At 47.1% G+C, this 22523-nt stretch overlaps 1 protein-coding gene across 2 annotated transcripts; it reads right to left on the bottom strand.

Annotated features, from left to right (window-relative positions):
- Positions 1-21351, bottom strand: Pabpc1l (poly(A) binding protein, cytoplasmic 1-like). 2 transcript variants are annotated; one of them, XM_013010787.1, is made up of 14 exons: positions 21159-21351; positions 18118-18311; positions 16279-16394; positions 13211-13350; positions 12921-13015; positions 9859-9996; positions 8778-8873; positions 6454-6717; positions 5587-5677; positions 5017-5145; positions 3467-3573; positions 2526-2619; positions 1390-1520; positions 1-605 (listed from the first exon to the last, which is right to left on the bottom strand). In XM_013010787.1, exons 1-14 carry the CDS (start codon positions 21349-21351, stop codon positions 537-539), a joined length of 1857 nt encoding a protein of 618 aa, XP_012866241.1. In that variant the 3' UTR covers positions 1-536. The 2 variants fall into 2 exon arrangements, with proteins under 2 accessions (XP_012866241.1, XP_012866243.1); XM_013010789.1 differs by having other exon boundaries at positions 5017-5130.
- Positions 21352-22523: the final 1172 nt, after the last annotated feature.

The raw sequence follows: 22523 nt of genomic DNA, 5'->3' as shown, positions 1-22523 counted from the left end.
TAGATTTTGCAGCACTTTTAATACACAAAGCAAAAAGTGGTCAGTGGGAAAGTGGCCTGCCTTCCATAGCCCAAGCTCAAGTACAGATACAGAACAATCAGGAAATAAGTTATCATTTTCAGGGCCTTAGAGCTGTGATCAGGAAATGCTGTACTTGTAGCAGCCAGGGAAGTTAGGGTTCCATTTTCTGAGAGTGAAAAGGAGGGGAGGGGAATACATACTTCTAAAGTATGGAAGACACCCAGTCTTCAGGTAAGAAGGTAAGCAGTGGTCTAGGCCAGGCCTTCGGAATAGAACCAGACAGTTCCCAGGGAAAGCCCAACCCATTCTGCATGACGCCAGGCAGCGGAGAGGGCACAAGAGTGCCTTCACTACCATTGCAGTCACAGGTCAGTGTGTCATCTATAAGCCTCTGTCCCTCACCTCCTTGGCACTTCAAAGCCAGCAATAAGCTGAGAGGCAGCCTCCGGCCATTTCTCTACAGCTTCTGGATTCACCTCTTCTGTCCCAGTTCCTCACTCCCAGTCAACCTGTTTTCAGTTTGTGTATGCCTTTAGTGGCTCCATGGCCTGGTGCGTGTGCAGGACTGCCACCGCCTCTTCAATCTGTAAGACACAAGTGGGAAAAACTTAGTGCAGCTGCCCCCACAGAAGCTTGAGAGCTGTGACCTCCCCCCATCGTAACTTGATGAAGGATTTGTGGAGTCTTCCACTGCTGCTTACAAGATCCCATGGCCCATTTCATGTTCTCAAGATAGAGGTACACTGGGGAAATAGGCTCCTTATTCCAGACCTTGCCTGTGCAGTGACTGTATTAGTAAACCCTAATGAAGGCCCTCCTACTCAAGGTTCAGCATGATTAGGTGGGCACTGGTGGCTCACCCTGTAATCCTAGCTACTTAAGAGGCTAAGATCTGAGGATTGAGGATCAAGGCCAGCCCAGGTAGGAAAGACTGAAACTCTTATTTTCACTTTAACTACCAAAAAACCAGAAGTGGAGCTGTGCTTCAAGTGATAGCGTGCTAGCCTTGAACAAAAAACAAAAAGAAAACTTTAGAAGAGTACACCCAGACCCTGAGTTGGGCCTAGGACTGGCATAAAAAGAGAAGTCAGCAAGATCAAATTCAATTGTCCTAAACACTTTTTTTTGGTCTTGAGTTCAGGGACTGGGTATTGTCTCTGAGCTTCATTTTGCTTAAGGCTAGTGCTCTACCACTTAAGCCGCAGCTCCATTTCATAAGAGTCTCATGGACTTTCCTAAGTTGCCTTCAAACTGTGATCCTCAGATCTTAGCCTCCTGAGTAGCGGAGATTACAGGCATGTGTCACTGCCTGGCTCATCTCCTAGACACTCTTGTCCTTAGCTGTCAGGCTGCCCATTCTCCACCGACCTTGGCCTTGAGGGACTCTGGAGACTCCAGCATAAGCAGCAGCTCCGAATTGTCGATCTCCAGCAGCATGCCCGTGATTTTGCCAGCCAGCTGGTTATGAACATCATAGATGAGGGGGTAGAGTCGCTCCCCTGCGTGAACAACCTACAAGTTGATGGCTTAACGCACACACCTAAGTTTCATCCTCATGTCCGGGGAGCAGTACCTGGAGTTGGGCTATGGACCTATCTGTGTTCTCAGAGGGCAGTTTGAAGAATCAAATTTGCTATTATGTGTAAAGTGATCTGCAACACAATGTCAATTGCTGTTTAAAAGACTACATTTGTTCATTTGCAAGAAACAGTTCTCACTGGACACTCAGATTCTAGGCAGGATATAATACTGAACATGAGATTGTGTGGAGGGATGAAGAGACAAACATGGAATAGATTCAATTTCTACTATCAGTATTTCTAGCAACCATGCCCAGTGTTGGTGTCAACCCATCTCAGCAATGTACAAAGGGCCTGCTAAAATGAACTCTTCAAGGGGAAGAGTCTATGCATGAGGAAGGTGTTCGTGGAGAATTGCAAAGGCCTTTCTTAAGCATATTTCCATTTTTTCTCTAGTGTTGAAGTGACCAAACCTAATAACTAAGGTGGGGAAATAAATGAAGACTGGCAGTGGAGATTCTGGAGAGCTGACGGCCATCAAAGTGGCCAACCTGCCAGCAGGCAAACCTGCTCATTCCGTTAGTGGCAAGACGTATCACAGACTTGAACTGAAGATGAACATGCCCAGTGGGGGTTCAGAGTCCATTGGAAACCACTGGAACTTAACCCAGTTCAAACTATTTCCCACCTCTAGGCCATTTCCTAGCAGAAACTCAAGGCCACAGATTCCTCCTGGCCCTGACCTCTCCCATCTATGTTAGAATCAGAACAGCAGACTGGGAAAAGCCTTGGAACTATTGGTCTAGCCAGTATTTAAAGACAGGAGGACAGTAGCCTATGCAGTAGAAGGAACATGGGGAAAGTCACCCAGCAGCTCCATCAAGAGACAGAGCTGGCTTGTCCTCACCTCAGGTGCTCCTGGAAAGTCAGCCAGCTCCCAGCCCTCCTCTTCTTGTCCCCATGTAGGAGAGCCAGCCCACTCACCAATCATCTGTTTTTGCTCGTGCAGGGGCGCTGCAGCCAGCATGGACGCAGTCAGGGGCTCCTGGCCAGGGACATACACGGCAGGCTCCTGGACCTGCACAGGGTGCCAGGGACACCTCTTTTAACTACATGGATTGAAAAGACCTCAAATGATGCTGTCAGATGAACAAAGCCTCCAGGAAGGAAGGCTCTGGAGGAGCAGGGATCTAGGTCTGGTCAAGTAGTATAGCATGGGTTAGAATACTAATTTAAGTGTATTTTGAACCTATAAAGGCCCTGGATAAGCATTGCCAAATGAAAGCCATGTATTGCTCATCATTTTGTGCTCAATAAAGCACTTTTCCAGATACACGGGGGTGTAACTTAGGTTCATTAGCCATTAACTTGTAGGTGGCTCACACGGGAGCAGCTCTACCCCCTTATCTCTGGTGTTCACAACCAGCTGGAAGGAAAGAAGGAAAAGAAATAGTTCAAACTAGGTACATTGAAATACTATAGACTGTATGACAGTGCAGACAGTTTGAGACCTTTTGGGGGGGCAAGAAGATAAAAATATAGCAGCCACCTTTCATTTTATTCCAACAGGAATTTTTGGTTCTATGTAGGCTTTCATTTTATTCCAGTGGGGATTTTTTTGTTCTGTTTTGAACATTAATCGCGTCTAATACTCAGCATATTCTTAGAATACCTTTCTTTGATGCTCAATAAATACTAGGAAAGTTCAAATTAATTTTGGTAATAACCTAGGCAAAGCAAAAAGTTATTAGTAACTGAAATGTGACACTGGCTCTTTTTCCTTCTGTAAGTGTGATCTCTTCCTGACTTAACCAAAAGCTTTACAAGCCAAGAAAATAGAGAAAAGCAAGGCCCAGAGAACCAACACCTTAGCTAAAGCTCTAAGCCATGATTCCCCAAAAGCCAGAAGAAGCAGGTAGCCTTACCCCACAGGCATTGTGCATAGCTGAGGAACATTTGTATGGCAGGAGAGGCCGGCCTGGTGTACAACAGCCTGTTCTTCTAGAGCCTGTGGTCTGGGTTCCAATGTTGGCTGGAAAAAAATAACATCACATCTGGAATTCAGGAGGCTGATACCTTGAGAATCAAAGTTCAAAGCCAGCCTGAGCAAGAAAGTCCATAAGACTCTCCTTATTTCTGATTAAACACTCCAAATTAAAACCTGAGCTGTGGCCCTGGTGGTAGAGTACCAGCCTTGAGAAAAAAAGGTAAAGGAACAATGCCCAGACTAGGAATTCAAATCCAACTACCAGCATGCACGCACGCATGCGTGTGCGCACACACACATATACACACAAACTGAACTACTGCATTATCTATTCCATTTCTGGTTATGTATTGAAATGAATTGAAAGCAAGAACTGAAATACACCAGGCTCAAAGTTGGAGGATTTACCGTAGTCTACAGGAAGCAACCCAAATGTTGTTGTTCCATCCACAGATGGACAAACAAAATTGGTCCATACAGACAACAGATTATTCAACTTGATGTGCTACAGCATAAATGAATCTTAAGGACATTGTGCTAAGTGAAATAAGCCAGTCACAGAAGGACAAATCCTGGGCTGGGAATATGGCTTAGTGGTACAGTGCTTGCCTAGCATGCATGAAACCCTGGGTTTGATTCCTCAGGACTACATAAACAGAAAAAGCTGAAAGTGGCACTGTGGTTCAAGTGGTAGAGTGCTAGCCTTGAACAAAAGTTCAGGGACACGGCCCAGGCTCTAAGTTCAAACCCAAGGACTGGCCAAAAAAAAAAAAAAGATGGACAAATTCTGTATGATTCCAACTATATGAAGTAAACTACTGCAGTGAAAGTCACAGATGCAAAGTAGAATGGTGGTTGCTAGTGGCTATGGGGTGTGGAGTTCTGGCTTAATGGGTACAGAATTTCAGTTCTGCAAAGACCAAGTTCTAGAGATGAATGATGGGGAAAGAATGCATGATATTGAGCTGCGTGCACCTCAAAAAATAGTTTAGAGTAAATTTTAGGTGTATTTTACCACAATTAATAATCATGAATGTCAGGGACTGATCACAACCAAGGCCAAGGACTGACTGACTCATGCAGAATCCCCAGCACACAGATGTGAAGATCCACTTGGTGACAGAACAGATGTGCTTGCCTTGCAGGGCATACCCCTTGTCAACAACAGTTGCAATACTTACCTAAGGCTAAGTCAATTCACTAATCCTCACAACCAATTGGACATATTCTTTTTTTTTCACTGTAAGGATTAGGTAATCAGAAATAGTCTGCAAGGGTCACAGAATGAGTGAAGTCCCAGGAGTTAAGAGGTCAAACCAACTGCTACACTACACACACCACCTCCAAAGCTGGTTTAGCTCACCAAGAGGGCAAGGAAGGTCATTGTAAAGGTCAGTTGTAACTCTTCTCTAGGGTCAACCCTGGAGACACCCAGACCTTGCTTCACCCTCCTCACATCCCAATTCCTTTGGTCCCACCCACACTCACCCACTCTCTGGGTGTGGGGCACTGGGCGTGGAACCTGGGCAGACGCCCGCCTGGCACTGCTGACTTGGGCCCGGGAGCGCTGAAGCGTGCCTGGTGGCTGGACCACTGAGGCAGCTGGAGGGTAGACAACTTGTGACATAAAAATGGAGAAAAGGTGGGGGACAAGAGGTAAACAGGGTTGTATGCTGCCCTAAAGGCCCCAGAGGGAGGGGGGGGGATGTAAATCTACAAATGACAAAAATAACTCCTGTGTACCCAGAGCCCCAAGGCGCCGAAGTACCCTGATCATTCACCTTGGCCTCAAGAGTTTTAAGTGATTGTGAATTGCAATACCAAGGAGTGTTACTTTCTCCATTTTGTAAGACTTTCTAGTCCGGAGTCAACTGATAATGGCCACAGTACACATCTCTTGTAGGCTCCCCACAGTGCCTGCAGCTTCACAACATATTCAAATCCAAATTAGGAAGCAAGGCAAAGTGGTCAATGCTGGGAAGTGGCAAAGCCAGCTTTGACCCTTGTGCTACACACTGCCTCTCGGGGCTGAGGGCAGAAGGGGCTTGGGTGACTCACATGAAGGTCTCTGTGGCTGGGCCGTCCACCTGGGGGTAGCCTGGATAGGGGTCATGGAGCTAGAGCCATAATATGCCGCCTGGGCTGGAGGCTGCGTGGGAGAGGAGGACCTAGAATGAGGAAGTTGGCACGGGAGCAGGGGGCACCCTGCATCCACTCAGGGATGACCACAGCAAGAACTACCAAGCCCTTCCAAAGAACAGGTTAATAAATAAAGCCAGCAGGAAAGGCTCCTTCCTCCCATCTCATAAATTCTCATTAGCCTCGAACCCCTTAGAGAAAGACTGATTTTCAACCCTTGGTCCTTAGCAGGTCTAGCACAGTGACCTAGATAAAAAGAAACAAAAAGTATCACTGTACCCCAATATGTGCTGAGCTTAGGATCAGCTAGAAAGGGAGGGAACGTTACCAGCCGGGTGGCCTACAATGGCATCTATCTTTCTACTTCCCCCAAATCACAGGAGGCCTTTCCTAAAGAAACCATGTTCATTAGAGCATGAATTGCCAGGGGAATTGTTAATAGCATCTAAGCTGAGGAAATGCCACCAGCTCTACACTCATTGGGAGCTCCATACTAGACAGGAGCATGTTAGGATGGACAGTGCATAGTTTAAAAACAAAAAAGTTTGCTGCTTTCGTTTAATCCCACATCTCCCAAACTTATTTGACTACAGTCTTTTTCTTTATACCATTCAGGAATCTCACCAAGACTGACCCCATTTCCAGATGAGGAAAGTTAAGAGCTTGGAACGGTCTGCCTTAGGAATGTTCAGCAGAGCCTACATTGGCCTGTGAAACTCTATCTTCCTGCTCTTCCTGACTGTCGTGGGGGAAAGGTCATGGCAGGAGCTGTGGGCAAACTGTCACCTGGGGCACAGCGGGCAGAAAGTAGCTGGGCTGCTGAAAGGACCCTAAAAGGGGGCGGTCCAGGGCCTGTACGGTGGAGAGGCGCTGCATGTACTGGTTGGTCAGGATGGCCTTCCTCTCCTCTTTGCGTTGGGCCAGTGCCACATACAGTGGCTTGCTGCCCACGATGCGTCCATTCATCTCTGTCACGGCCTTTGTCGCCTCTTCTGGAGAGGAAAAACACACAAAGCCAAACCCCTTGCTGTGGCTACCCTCTGTCATCACCTAAAAGCAAGACAAGACAAGGGTTGCTGGGGGTGGCAAACTTCTGGGCCATGCTCCCCTCCTCCCCTGCCCAGCACCCAGTAGGCCTCCACAAGAAGCTTTTTAACAGACAAACCATCCACCCCACACTTACTGAGGCCTACTGTGTACCAGAAGCTTCACATGCCTGCGGGTCGTACTTCCCAGGAAAGAAAGAAAAGATACAGGACTGACATCCAGGGTCACCCATGTGGCTCATACATACCAGGGCCTACAATTGCATTTGTCACAGTATGCTAATACCTCAGCAAGGCACAGGGCCAGAGGACTCAGAAAAGTTACAAAAACAGTAAGAATAGCTGTGTAGCTTTTACTCAGCCACCCCTAATGTTAACTAGGGGTATTATCTGTCATTGATGGTACCTTAGCACTGACACAATGCCTTTAAAATATTAGCTCCTCATCACTGGATGGCTATCTCTGAATTCCAGCCTTCATTCAATTGTCACCCTTTGGATTAATGTTCTCTTTTCTCATCCAGGATCAGATCCACATTGTATTTTGAACCTCATTTAGGGTGATGTCCTGTGAGGACTAGATCTCTTGAACTTTCCATCACAGTGACTCTCAACCAGTGCTCACTATAGCTGAGGACCCTCAGACTATAAAGGATAGAATTCAGGGTCTGTGGACTTATGGGCAAAACTGACATCTTTATTTTCACATGAGCATTCCCTTTTAGAACAAATATGGAAAGGGGCGGGGGAAGGAAGCAGCAGTATTTATCAAGAAGAGAAATCAAATTTTCCATGTTGTATCATTAGCTTTAAATATCATTTTTATACTAATTGCCACTTTGATATGTTTAGTTTAATGCATTAGTAATGAAGCACATACTATCACTTTTGAATTATGATGTTATATTTCTTTGGTTTTTTTGGGAAGCACTAGGATTTAAACTCAGGGCTTGTACTTGCTACACAATTACTCTACCACTTCAGCCGCATTGCTAGCCCTTTTAGCTTTCATTGGTTTTGAAATAGGGTTGCTTTTTGCCTGGATCAACCTAGATCACGATCCTCCTATTTACATTTCCCACCTAGCTGGAATAACAGGTGTACACCACTAGACCCAGTTCTTAGAGGTTAAGATGAGGTTCTTTTGAACTTTTGCTCAAGCTGGCCTCAAAACACAATCCCCCCTATCTTAGAGGACTCTAGAGTTGCTGATTATAGGTATACCTGGTAGGATTGTATTTCAATATAGTTGAAATGTAATGTAGCAAAAACAATACAGTTAGCCAGGTTCTGGTGGCTCATGCCTGTAATCCTAGCTCCTCAGGAAGCTGAGATCTGAGGATCAAGGTTCAAAGCCAGCCCAGGCAGGAACATTTATCAGAGTCATCTCCGACTAACCACCAGAAAACCTGTCCTGCCTGGGCTGGGTTTGATTCCTCAGTATCACATAAACAGAAAAAGCCAGAAGTGGTGCTGTGGCTCAAGTGGTAGAGTGCTATCCTTGAGCAAAACAATCTTAGGGACAGTGCTGAGGCCCTGAGTTCAAGCCCCAGGACTGGCAAAAATAAAAATAAAAAGTAAGCCCAACACAAATGAAGCTGCAAAGCTAATACTCTAGCAGGGTCATTTTATTGAGTAGAATAGCCATTATCTCATCTTAGGTGCCTCTTAGGGTTGGGAATAACCACTACGGACAAATGAGAAAAGAGTAATGCAATCAAATTTTGATGGGGAAACTGAGGCCCAGAAGGGATTTGTTACTGGCCAAGACCAGATAGCAAAAGTCCATAGAAATATTGATGCATAGATTTCTGGAAGCTGGTATACAGTAGGCACTCAATAAATGTTTATTAAATGAACCAACATTACAGTACATCCTGGGTCCAGTTCTATAACTGGATTGTATCCACTTCCCTACCAACCAAGACAAGGCTGCAGATGTACTGCAAGCTCCCTAAGGGGAGCTCAGCCACAAATTCTCCAGAAGCCAGGCAAGAGGCTGGGGTTCTCAGAGAGGCAGTAAGAGGATGAAGGGAAGCCTTGCTCCCTGGGTTGGTCCCTCACCTTGGCACTGGTAATCACTCCATAGGGAGAGAACACTTTCCTCAGCTTCTCATCAGTGATGGAGTCATCCAGGTTCTTCACATATAGGTTCACACCCTGGAGGAAGGGAGTGCTAGCTTTGAACACAAGAAGGCTCAGGGACAGCACCCAGGCCCTGAGTTCAAGCCCCACAACTGACCAAAAAAAAAAAAAAAAGTATAAACAGGTTAAGTTCATTGCCACTGGCCAGAACCAGGATTAACTTAGGCAGTCTATCCTCAGCCAGGTTCCTCACTACTGAAAGACAGGCATTTCTAAGACTTTGGTTTCATCCTCCCAGTATCCCTGAGCCCAAGGGTGTGTGTGCAACAGACTCTGTGTGCAGACTGAGACTTCCTTGTTGTTGCTGAAGTTGTCTTGTCAGTAACCGGGGCCTCTACCCACAAAATGTGGGAACATTTAGATACTGCAGAGAATGTCCTTCGAGGGAGGAGGAAAGCTGCCTCTCATTGAACTACTGAATATGGGGGAAGGGTGCCAGTGGCTCATGCCTATAATCTTGGCTACTCAGGAGGCTAAGATCTGAGGATTGTGGTTCAAAGCCAGCCTGGGCCAGAAAGCCCATGAGACTCTTATCTCCAATTAACCAGCAAAAAGCTGGAGGTGGCACTGTAGCTCAAATGGTAGAAGGCTAGCCTTGAGAGGGAGGGAAAAAAACTAGGAGAGAGAGAAATATGTAATTTTTAGATGTAAGATGGTTGGCTCCATTATTCTCAGTCTGGAAATACACAGGGCACTTTGGTTGTTCGTGATTGGAGGATGTAACAGGTACTGGGATGAAGGGTGCCAATAAGCCCCCAACAAGGCTGGCTCTAAAGACCAACAATCTTTGGCCAGGCCCCTGTGATTGGCTTGTGCACTTCTCCGCTGTTATGAGCCAGGCAGCGGAGACCATCGCAGTGCTCACCTGACTCCTCCTGCCAGAGTCAGGTTCCTAGAAGTAACATGGCGAGAAGGAGTCATACTCGAAGGAGTCATACTCGGGGCCCCCCTCTGCCTCCTTCATACAGATGCAGTGGACAACCAGGAGACCAGGCCTCACCTGGTAACGGTTCTGCCGATCCTGCTTCATCTGCTCAAACTTGCGTTTGAGCTCATTCTGCCGCTCTGCCCTCTTCTGGGCACGGCCCACGTACAGCAGCCGCCCGCTCACCTCCTGGCTGTTCATGTGGTCCACAGCCTGGAGAGAGAACAGTAACTATCCAGATGTGGCCCTGATTTCCAGGACTGTGTTATAAACCTAGAGGAGGCCACCTGCAAACCAGGCTGGTCTTGCTAGTTGATAATAATTTAAGTCAGGAGAAAGGCCATTTAAAGTACAACATGGGGCTGGGGATGTGGCTCAGTGGTAGAGTGCTTGACTAGTATACAACAAAGTCCTAGGTTCAAGCCCCAGCACCACAAAACAAACTAGGGACTCTTAAGTTCTCTCTTTAAATGGAGAGTTTCTTTTACTACTTTCTTTCACTGTTTTTCTTTTTATATAAGCATTTTCTTATTCAGTTAAAAAAAATAAGTTCTGGGCTGGCAATGTGGCTGGGAAAAAAAAAATGTCCAGAGTAAACTTTGGGCCTTAAACTTTTTATCAGGACTCTAATGTTTTTTTCCAGTCCTGGGGCTTGAACTCAGAGCCTGGGGTACTGTCCCTGAGCTTTTTTTGCTCAAGGCTAATACTCTATCACTTGCACCACAGTGCCACTTCGGGCTTTTCCATTTATTTGGTACTAAGGAACTGAACCAAAGGCTTCATGTATGCTAGGAAAGCACTCTACCACTAAGCCACATTCCCAGCCCTTTTTTTAAAAATTGAATTTTTTAGTTTTCCAGATTTAAATTTTAAATATATTTAAATACCAGGGTTTCAACTCATAGGCCTCTTGCTTGCTAGGCTTGCTTGCTAGAAGGGCAGTATACCACCTGAGCCACACCTCCAGCCTGCCTTTTTTTGCTAGTTACTTTGAAGATGGAATCTCACAATGCTTCTGTCCAGACTTGGCTTTGAACTACAATCCTTTGGATCTTAGTTCCTGAGTAGCTAGAATTATAGGTATGAGCCACTGATATGCAACTAATATTTTCATATTTGAAATTCATAATACTTAATGAAAAGTGGAGAAAAGCTACATAGCATGTAACTTCAACTGCCTAACATTCTGGAAAAAGCAGAACTATGAGGCCAGTAAAATGATCAGTAGTAGGTCAAGGTTAAAGTCAGGAAATGCTGAACAAAGAGAGAGAGAGAGAGAGAGTGCGTGTGTGTCGCGCGCGCCAGTCCTGGGGCTTGAACATTGACCCTGAGCCTTTTTGTCTCTTCAGGGGTAGCACTCTACTACTGGAGCCACAGTTGCATGTCTGGCTTTTTTGTGTATGTGGTTAAATGAGATTAGAGTCTCATAGAATTTCCTACCTGGGCTGGCTTTGAACCACGATCCTCAGATCTCAGCCTCCTGAGTAGCTGAGATTACAGAGGTGAGTGACCACCAATCACAGACTTTTTTTAGAGGTAAGAAAATACTTAGCGTGGTACTATAATGGTGGGTCCTTACACTTTAGTCCAACGTACATCATGTTCCAAGTAACTCCTGGTATAGACTATGGGCTCCAGATGATGATTGTATTGAGATAGAATCATCAGTTGTAACAAATGTAGTACTTTGGAGGGGGTGCTTGTAATGGGGAGGCTATGCACGTGTAGGGAGTGTGTGAGACATCTATGCCCCCCCATTATTCTGTGATTCTAAAAATATGAAGGCTATTACAAAAGGTTCTTACAGAGCTGAGAATGTTGTTTAGTAGTAGAGTGCTTGCTTAGCATGCATGAAGCCCTGGGTTCGATTCCGCAGTACCACATAAAGAGAAAAAGCCCCAAGTGGCACTGTGGCTCAAGTGCTAGAGTGCTAGCCTTGAGCACAGAGAGGCTCAGGGACAGAGCCCAGGCCCCGAGTTCAAGCCCAGGACTGGCAAAGCAACAACAAAACAAAAGCCCAAAAGGTTCTTACAGAAACTACTCATAGATAGTACAAACAAAGCAGCAAGTGTTAATTGTTCCAAAAATGATAGTAATGTAAACAGCATCCTTCACTGGATGGCATATTTCATAGCACAAAAGCATGTTACCCACAAGGGCCTTCATTAAGTTTCTTAGAAGCAGGTGAATATTAACCCTGTTGATTTTCTTTTTAGATAACTGGCCTAATCCTGCTAGGTTTGAAGGTTGGTGGCATTAACTTCTGCATGGTTTACAGGATGAGAACCTTCTCTCTGTAATCCATTCATACTTGACTGGGTTTTTACTGGCTTATCTACAAAAAATTAGCAGAAATCAGACCCAAGCATATAGTGACTCAGTGGTTAAGATTTTCTGCTGATGTTAGGTGAAAGGGAAACAGATTTCTTAAGTGTTTAGTTCGTTAGTGACTATTTTACACATAATGGAGACTTTTGCCTGGCTCTAGTGGCTCATACATGTAATCCTACCTACTCAAGAGACTTGGGAGTTGAGATTCAAAGCCGGCTTAGGCAAGAAAGTTCACTAGTCCCAGACTTGAGTGAAAAAGCTAAGGGACAGCACCCAGGCTCTAAATTCAAGCTTTAGTACTAGCAGTAATAGTAGTAGTAGTAGTAACTTTTTTTTTTTTTGTCAGTCATGGGTTGACAAAACTCTGGGCCTGGGCACTATCCCTGAGCTCTTTAGCTCAAGGTGTGCGCTCTACCACTTGAGCCACAGCACCACTTCCGGTTTTCTTAATGGTTTATTGGAGATAAGAGTCTCTTGGACTTTTCTGCTCAGGCCAGCTTTGAACCTGATCCTCAGATCTCAGCCTCCTGAGTAGCTAAGATTACATGCGTGAGCCACCAACACCCAGCAGTAACTTTAAGTTCTCTACCTAAATATTTAGTTTTTTACATCTCAAGTGTTAGAAGCAGGCAAGGAAGGATGAAGCCTTAGGCCTCCGCATCACAAGCTGTAAAGACCTTGCTTATCTCGCCCACCGCACGCGACCCAGAGAGAAGAGACCTCCCTCCCCTCCATGAGCATCTTGAGGCCCACTCCTGCTATCCCATCTTTCCAGTCCTGGCTCAGAGCCATGAGGGCGGTACTACCTTCTGGGCTTCCTCGTGCTTCTCAAAGTTGACAAAGCCAAAGCCCCTGGACTGGCCGCTGCTGTTCCTCATCACTTTCACACTCACCATCTTTCCTGGAAAGGGCGGATCTGGCTCAATGGGGAGGTATGGAAGCCCCAGGGTGCTGCCTTCCCTTTCCATAGACCGCAAGGAGTCTCAGGACGTGTCTCCACCGCCCCTCCCTGTCCCCCCCCCCACCAGATCTGGGTGTGGAGGAAGAGCCATAGTGGATACAGTCCCCCTTTAGGAAATAGATATATCACACTCACCAAACTGGGAGAAAAGATCCTCCAAGCCCTGCTCATCCATGTCTGGATGGAGATTCTTCACATAGATGTTGGTGAACTCCAGGGCCTGAGCTCCCAGCTCTGCCTCCCGTTCCCGTCGAGACTTGAAGTGGCCAACGAAGCTGTGGATGCACTGACAGGGTAGGCAGCTGCCAGTCCACAGCCTCCCCTCCACCCCTGCCTGAGCCTGCCCTGCCCTGGACTACTTGAGCCAATCACTGTTCTCCATATCTCTCACCGGGAGAACAGAGAGATTAGACTAGACAGTCCTAGACTGAATATCCTTTTCCCTTACATAAGGTTCAGAAGACGTTGTTCAGGTGAATGAATACACACAGAAATACTACTACACAAGGTGGCTGTGACCACAGGAGATGAGAGCGTGAACTTGAGATTCAGAAAAGAGTTTGAATCCTTACTCTGCAGATGTATAGCTGTGTCATCCTGGGCAAGTTACTTAGCCTCTCTGAGCTTCAGTGCTTATTCCTGCAAAACTGGAATCAAACTCATGAAGGGGCCTTGCTTATTCATTTAACATATACTAGGTAAGCTGGAGAAGCAGGGGTGAATCAGTTAAACACCATTAATGCCAGTGTCATTCTAGGGAGTGGACTGAAATTGAATACAACATTAATTAAAGAACTAGAATCTCCAAGTTCACATAATACATGGAGGAAAGCACCAACTTCTCTTTCAATTTTTTATTTTTTTCGGGGGGGGGGGTTGGTTGTGGGGCTTGAACTCTGGGCCTAGGAACTGTCCCTGAGCTCTTCAGGTCAAGGTGCTCTTCCTCTTGGGCCACAGCACCACTTCCAGTTTTCTGGTGGTTAATTGGAGATAAGAGTCTCACTGACTTTCCTGCCTGGGCTGGCTTTGAATTTTGATCCTCAGATCACAGTCTCCTTGAGTAGCTAGGATTACAGATGTGAACCACTGGCGCCCAGCTTTCTCTCCCTTTTTATTTATTTATTTTTTTTGGTCGGTTGTAGGGCCTGGACTCTGGACCTGGGTGCTGTCCCTCAGCTCTTCAGCTCAAGGCTAGTGCTCTACCACTTGAGCCACAGTGCCACTTCCAACTTTTTCTGCTTATGTGGTGCTGAGGAATCAAACTCAAGCCCTCATGCGTGCAAGGCAAGCACTCTACCACTGAGCCACCTTCCCAGCCCCTCTCTCCCTTTTTAACAGACTAGAGCCTGGCATGTTGCTCAGGCTGTGGCCTTCATTTCCTAGGCTCAAGCAATTCTCCTGCCTCAGCTTCTCAGCTAAAGGCATATACCACCATGCCTAGCCTGAAAAAAAAAAAAGCATATAAGATCAAAGTACATTATATGAATGTATTGAAGTGTCATAATGAAACCTATTATTTTTAATTTTTATTTTTTTGTCAGTCATGGGGCTTGAACTCTAGGCCTGGGCACTGTCCCTGAGCTCTGCAGCTCAAGGTGAGCACACTACTATTTGAGCCACAGTGCCACTTCGGTTTTCTGGTCGCTAATTGGAGACAATTAGACTTTCCTGCCTGGGCTGGCTCTGAACTGTAATCCTCAGATCTCAGCCTCCTGAGTAGCTAGGATTACAGGTGTGAGCCCCTGGCACCTGGCTAAAATCCATTAATTTAATATATATCAAATAAATAAAATGAAATTCAGGTGAGTTCAGACATGGCAGTACTCACTAGTAACCCTAGCACTCAGGAAACTGAGGCAAGATAGACACAAGTTTGAGGCCTATCTGGGCCATCTAGCCAACTCCTGTCTCATAAAAAGAAAGAAATTTGGGCAATAACCATAGTACATGTAACAAAAGTTACAGGAGTTTTCACCCTTCTTGCCTCTTGTTGAATTGGTACAGGGGCCCTGGATTGTTCAAAAGGTGAAGAAAGGGCTGGGAAGGTGGCTCAGTGGCTCACACCTGGGCCCAGCTTTCTCCCAGCGCATGAGGCCCTGGGTTTGATTCCTTAGTACCACTTACACAGAAAAAGCCGGAAGTGGTACTGTGGTTCAAGTAGTAGAGTGCTAGCCTTGAGCTGAAGAGCTCAGGGACAACACGCAGGCCCAGAATCCAAGCTTCACAACTGACAAAAAAAGTGAAGAAACCATCAGGCCCTGGTGGTTCACGTGTATAATCCTAGCTACTCAGGAGGTTGAGATCTGAGGATTGTGATTCAAAGCCAGCCTGGGCAGGAAAGTCTGTGAGGCTCTTATCTCCAATTAACCGCCAGAAAACCTGCAGTGATGCTGTGGCTCAAAGTGGTAGAGTGCTAGCCTTGAGCAAAAGAACTCAGAAACAGTGCCTAGGCCCTGAGTTCAAGCCCCTACCCTCTACCCCCAAAAAAGAAAGAAAAGGAAAAGGTAAAAGTAAAAAAGAAAAAGTGAAATAGTTGGGTGCCAGTGGCCTATTTCTGTAGTCTTAGCTACTCAGGAGGTTGAGATCTGGTGGATCTCAATTCAAATACAGCTTGTCAGAAAAGTCTACAAGATTCCATCTCCAAAATAACCATCAAAAAAGCTGGACTGGAGATGGCTTCAGTGGCAGAGCACTGGACAAGCAATAAGCTGAACAAATATGAGGCCCTGAGTTCAACCTCTGGTACTGACAGAGAAGAGCAGAAGCAGGTTCTTCCAGTATCTGTACCTCAGTTTTTCCATCTGAATAGAGGGGAGAAGACTGACCTTTGGCAGCCTAAACAGGTCATGCCTACTTTGCTTTCTGCGCCCAAGTCCCATGGAATAGCATGGAAGGTTTGGGAACGAAAATGTATAGCCATACTGAGAAAACACAGAGGGGACATACTGTCTGCTGATGAGCGAGCTTCATTTTTTACACAAGGAAAGAGAATCCATGAGAGTCTCGGCATCACTGAGAAATGAGGAGAGAGAAGGAAAAAGAGAGAAGAGAACTGAGAGGAAAAAAATCCACGAGAGTCACCATTTGAGCAAGAAGATTGCTGCCCAGGGCTAGCCCGTTTGCTGGTGGCAGCAGTGTCATTGCTAATTACTGATAAGTCTGTCCCTTCGGCCTTGGCCCCTTCCCCAGACCCAGCCACTCACACTTTGCGGTCATTGAGCAGCATCCCATTCATGGTGCTGATGGCCTGCTGCGCAGCCTCGTGGGTCTCAAAGTGCACAAAGCCGAAGCCCCGGGAGCCATGCTCGTTGCACACCACCTGGTTCATGGGGAGGAAGCACAGAGTACATTCAACAGGATAGCAAGGTCATAAAGGCAGCACACGCACCTCCGTTATGTGCATAGGAGCTGGGGTGTGGCTCAGAGGTAGGGTACTTGTCAAGCGTGCACCAGGCATTTTGTGGTGATTATTAGCACAATCTCCAAAAACAAACAACAACAACAACAAAAGAATCTTATGTCTGTCCCATTTCAGAGATGGGGAGTTGAAATTTGGAGATCAATTCCCTTGCTTAGGTATCAGAGAAAGGAAGGAAAGACCCCTCAGAAGAAATCCAGATTTTATCTGCACCATAGACCAGCGTTAACTGTCTTCCTAAAACAAGGATTAGCCCAACCCCCATAACTGCATCCTAGTTCAAACAGAAAACTAGAAGCCTAGAAACACCCTAAACCTCTCAAGATGAAACGTCTGAGTAGCTAGGATTACAGGCATGAGTCACCAGCACCTGGCTGTCATGTCTACTTTTGATACTGAAAATACAACAATGATTAAGAGCAAGACCACTACTCTTAATAGCATAAGAAAAAATTTAAAAACAAGATGTGGGGGTGGGGGTGGGGCTGGGAGGTATATCAGTGGTAGAGTGAGTACTTAGCATACATAACCCTCAAAAGCAAGATGTGAAGCCCGGTGCCGGTGGCTCATACCTGTAATCCTTGCTGCTCAGGAGGCTGAGATCTAAGGATCGAGGTTCAAAGCCATCCATGAGACTTTTTTTTTTGGGGGGGGGGGTTCGGTTGGGGCCTGAACTCAGGGCCTGGGCGCTGTCCCTGAGCTCTTCAGCTCTAGGCAAGCGCTCTACCACTTGAGCCACAGCACCACTTCCAGTTTTTTCCCTGCTTATGTGGTGCTGAAGAATCGAACCCAGGGTCTCATGCATGCAAGGCAAGCACTCTACCACTGAGCCACCTTCCCAGCCCCGGCCAGGGCCGTGAGACTCTTATCTCTAATAAACCACTCAGAAAACCAGAAGTGGTGCTGTGGCTCAAGTGGTAGAGCACTCCCCTTGAGCTGAAGAGCTGAGGGACAGCACCCAGGCCCAGAGTTCAAACCCCATGACCAACAAATTAAAAAAGCAAGATGTGTCTGCCTGGGCTGGCTTCCAACCTTGATCCTCAGGTCTGTCTCCTGAGTAGTTGGGGTTATAGCTGTGAGCCACTGATGCATGGTTTCACCCTATATTTCTACTGCATTACCCGCCCCCCTCTTTCTGGGTATGGGCTGGTCTTGTGACTTGCTTTGACCAACAGAACAGCAGAAGTGATGGGGTGTCAGTTTTCAATTAAAATCTCAGAAAACCTGTCATCTGAGATCTGCCATTGTCATAAGAATGGCCTGAGCTAGCCTGCTGGTAGAAGGAAGCCCAGATGTTCTAGCTAATGATCAGCCCCTGCTACCTATATCCCTGAGGGTTTCTACCAGCCTCAGAGAGCCCAGTCAGAAGAACTTCCCACTACGTTAAGCCAAACCAATAACCAATGATGGTTGTTGACAGTCATGAGTTTGAGGTAGTTTCACTATGGGTTGACCCATATGCAGGTAACTTCTGATAGATCCAGCAAGAGAAAACGGAAAGAATAGCTAGCTACTGGTTAACCACTTGCTCTATCTCAAGCCAAACTGTAAAAGTGAAGTGATGCTGGCCATCCCTTTAACACACGAGCATTTGGCAAACTTTCCCCCAAAGAGTCATACCCACCTTGCAAGAGAGGATATTCCCAAAGGTAGAGAAGGTGTCATACAAAGCCTTGTTGTCAATCGAATCCTCCAGGTTCTTGATGAAGATGTTGCCCACACCTGACTTTCGAAGCCCTGGGTCTCGATGGGACCACATGATTCGAATGGGTTGACCCTGGATCACCTCAAAGTTCATAGTGTCCAATGCCCGTTCCGCTGGGCAGAAGGAGAGAAAAGGGGCAATTTAAGGGAATTTTCTGACCTTAAATTTACATAATGCCTAATTAGGAACAAAAAGAGATAGGAGGAAGGAAGGAAGGAAGGGAGGGAGGGAGGGAGGGAGGGAGGGAAGGAAACAAATTGGAAGGAAGGAGGGAAGGAGGAAAAAAGCAAGCAAGCCAGGCCCTGGTGGCTTATGCTTCCTATAATTCTAGCTACTCAAGAGGCTGAGATCTGAGGACTACAGTTCAAAACCAGCCTAGGAAGGAAAAGTCTGTGAGACTTATCTCTAATTAAACACTTAAAAAAGCAGAAAGTGGAGCTGTGGCTCAAGTAGTAGAATGCCAGATTTGAGCAAAAAAAGCTAAGAGACTGCCCGGAACCTTAGTTCAAGCCTCAGTATCTGCACAAAAACAAAAATGGAAAGCTATTGTCTGGGCCTCACAGGAGAGAGGAACCTGGAAGTTCATGTGAATTAATGCGTTTGGTGCGTCTCTCACCTTTCTAGGACGGCTTACCATAGCCACAAGGGCATGGATCCCTATCCCCATGTTACAGATGGGAAAACAAGCTGGGAAAGGTGAGAGGTCAGTGACGGAACCCATTTATTCTGTCCTCCGTAACCAATGGAGTAAATGAGAATATAAAGGAGGGACCCATATGACAAGAGGCTAACAGCAGTTTGAGGAAATTAAACCTCAGAGGCACTAATAGAGCTGAGGTTTGATCTAGGATGGTTTGGCTTGGGGGAAAGCCACCTCTCCAAGCCCTCATCCTCATATAGTCAGTTGGTTATGGGGCTTAAACTTAGGGCCTAGGCACTGTCCCTGATCTTTTGTGCTCAAGACTAGCACTCTACCACTTTGAGCCACACATAGCTCCACTTCCAGTTTTTAGGTAGTTAATTGGAGACAAGGGTTTTACTGACTTTTCTGTCTGGGCTGGCTTTGAACCCTGACCCTCAGATCTCAGCCTCTTTAATAGGTAGGATTACAGGTATGAGCCACTAGCACCCAGCTCATAGATTTTTTATTTTTTTGCTCAAGGCTCATGCTCTACCACTTGAACCACACCTCCACTTCCAGCTTTTTCGTAGTTAATTGGAGATAATATCACACTTTCCTCCCCACTAGTGCTCAACTTATAGTAGGTTTTTGGTGGATAACAATGTATCTGAAAACAGCAGCTTTGCCCACCCTCTTGACACACTACATGCTGTCCCCTCTGCTTTGGTGACTTGGAGGGGATTGGTAGAGGGTGGTAGAGCAGGCCTTGACGTCCAGTGCTAGCATAAGCGGCCAAGGGCAAAACACTTCTCTGCTGTTCAGTTCTCCCATCCATGAACTGGGTCAGGTCCTATTGCACTCACGGGGCCTGCAGAGAGACTAAGCAAGATGCAGGAAATGGGGTAAAGCAAAGAGGAGCAAAAAGTGTCCTGGAATCCAGTGTTAATTCAGTAAATCCCCAACTCAGGGAACCACCTAGAGACCTGGAATTAAGTGGCCATGGTTCTTTTTATTGTTTTGTTTTTTTTTTTGGGGGGGGGGTCCGGTCGTGGGGCCTGAACTCTGGGCCTGGGCGCTGTCCCTCAGCTCTTCAGGTCAAGGCTAGCACTCTACCACTTAAGCCACAGCGCCACTTCCAGCTTTTTTTTCTTTTTGCTTATGTGGTACTGAGGAATTGAACCCAGGGCCTCATGCATGCAAGGCAAGCGCTGTACCACTGATCCACTTTCCCAGACCTCTTGTTTTTTGTTGCTGCTGTTTTAGTCTTGACTGGCTTTTGTTGTTGTTTCAGAAACAGTCTCCCTATGGAGCCTGGGTTAGTATCAAACTCATGATCCTCTTGCCTCAGACTCCTGTGTGCTAGTATTACAGGTGAGCCCTACCTCTGCCTGACTGGACCAGGCAATTTTTGCTTATATTTGTGGAGTGTTACAATGACTATCACTTTTCTTAGATTGTCATTTAAGAATGCTTGCAATGTGCCAAATGATACTCCACAGATAACCAGTTCTCCATTCCTGCTTTTGGGAATAAAGCTGTGTCCCATTTTACAGATAAAGAGGTGCCAGGGACGCTTTTATATAAATTCACATATAGTAGCAGAACGTCAGAAAAACCTAGGGCTCTGAACCTTTATCTTCACTGTCAACTGAAGCATAGACATGCCCAGCTGATCAAGCTCTAGTCAACCCCATGAGCTCGGAGCAGCTCAGAAATGGCTTTTCAGAGTTTGGTAAGGGGGAGCCAAGGCTCTAATACTGGAAGGTAAGGGCCCAAGGCTCACCCTACTCTCCAGCTGTGTTGCCTTGGTCTCCCTCACCAGGTGCTATGAATCTTTCAAACTCTCGACCATTCACTCCATAGCTATGCGGGCACTCTACTCCAACCCCTTTTGCATTATTTTTCCAATAGGTTCCTTTTTTTTTTTAATTGCTAGGACCTTCCTTGGAACCTCTATCCACACGATCTTCACTTCCTTAGTGGGGAGGATTACAACTATGAGCTACTGTGCCAGGCCTCTCAATTCACTTGTAAAGAAAGCACTCAATTTCCAGAAAGGCAAATGAGCTCAGAATGGTTAACTAACTTGGCCAACATCACACAGCTGCTAGCTAGGTTTCTATCCTAGATCTGCTTGGCCCCAAAGCCCTTAGCTATTTTCACTTGGCCTCATTTTCTCTTCTCTACGAAGAGAAGCAATGCCAGGAAACCACGCAGCAATCACCGCTTCTCCCCCTCTCCCCCCCCCCCCCAAGGAGCCCTGTGACTTCCAGCGCCCTGTATCTATGGCTGGAGCCCTAAGTGCCTCTGCCTCTGCCAGGCTCAGGCCCCCGCTCACCGTCCGCCGGCTGCTGGAAGTTGATGTAGGCATAGCCCAGCGAGCGCCGGGTGGCCACGTCACGGCACACGCGGATGGACAGGATGGGGCCTGCGGGCGAGAACGTCTCGTAGAGCATGGCTTCGTTCACGTCGGGGTGCAGGTCGCCCACGTAGAGCGAGGCGAGCGGGTAGCCCTGGCCTCCGGCGTGCATGGTGGGCAGGGGGCCGGGAGCCCAGGGCCTGGCGAGCCTGGGCGCTGGGCTCTCCCTGCCGCCTTGCCTGGCGCGGCAGCCGGCTCCTTCCCTTTACAGCCCCGGGGGCCCCGCAGCCAATCGCGGGCGCGGCGTCCGCCCCCACCCACCTGCGCGCCCTCAGCCCTCGCCAAGGAACAGGTGGCCAGCGCCTCCAGTGACCAGGCCTGGGGCAGGGTGGAGCGGCTCGGAGGGGCGGAGGCTGGGACCCCACGGGTGGAAAGCCACACCACGCATTGCTTTCCTAGATCTGTGTAATACGGACGACTCCCTCTGGCCTGGTCTGGTCTGGTCTAGATTTTGGCTTCACATCAAGTGGGAATATTCCAAGTGGGACCTCAGGTTTCGGAGTTTCTTCACAGATTTTTGTTTTTGGTGGATTGTGGGACTTGAACTCAAGACCTGGGCGTTGGTCCTGAGCTCTTTCGCTCAAGGATAGTGGATCTACCCATCTAACACTGAGCCACGGCAACACCACTTCCGGTTTTCTGGGGGATGAACTGGCTGGCTTTGGGATGCCATCCTCAAATCTCAGCCTCCTGGGCAACTAGGATGACAGGCGTCAGGCACTGGCGCCCCTAGCTATACCCAATATTTCAATCCTGCATTCAGACAAGCTTTGTTCCTCAAGCCGGCCTGTTTCCACCCTTCTTGCACCAGCATGGAAACAGCTTTGTGATTTGGGACCACTAAGGCGAGGCCTTGACACTGGTAGTGACATTGCCAAGGTCCCCCCCCCCCCACCTCCAGAGACTAAGCCATTACACTCACGACTCAACCTGAATGGGAACCACAGAGCAAGGCCAAGGTGGCCTGAACTGACCATCTTCTTGCAGCCTCAACCTGCATAGTGTAAGGCTGTTTTATTAAATACTGGTCCACAATGGACCGGTATTTCACCTTGTTTCTTAGGGATGCTGGTTATCCTCCCGCAACTAGGTAGGTAGGCCCCTTCTGACCTCTGGTTGGGTGTTGTCCCAACAACTCCTAAACTAGGGGTGGATGCTGGCCTGGCTGTCCAGTCTCGCCCTCAGAAAGATGCACCAATATTAAAGTTGGCCTAAAAAAAATACTATCTATCTTGAAAAAGAGAATCTCATGAGGAAAAAGTGCTGTAGACTATCATGAACAGC

The sequence above is a fragment of the Dipodomys ordii genome, unplaced genomic scaffold, assembly GCF_000151885.1.
Source record: "Dipodomys ordii isolate 6190 unplaced genomic scaffold, Dord_2.0 Scaffold13, whole genome shotgun sequence".
Taxonomy (NCBI): domain Eukaryota; kingdom Metazoa; phylum Chordata; class Mammalia; order Rodentia; family Heteromyidae; genus Dipodomys; species Dipodomys ordii.
Note: the sequence above shows the minus strand (reverse complement) of the source record. Positions and strands in the feature narration are given on the sequence as shown.

Coding starts and splice junctions, on each gene's coding strand:
- Pabpc1l (XM_013010787.1), bottom strand. CDS start 21,351: ATGCACGCCGGAGGCCAGGGCTACCCGCTCGCCTCGCTCTACGTGGGC. Junction 9,997..12,920: donor AGCACGAGGAAGCCCAGAAG/GTAGTACCGCCC, acceptor TTCTCTCTCCAG/GCTGTGGACCACATGAACAG. Junction 3,574..5,016: donor GCCCCACACCCAGAGAGTGG/GTGAGTGTGGGT, acceptor ATTTTTTTCCAG/CCAACATTGGAACCCAGACC.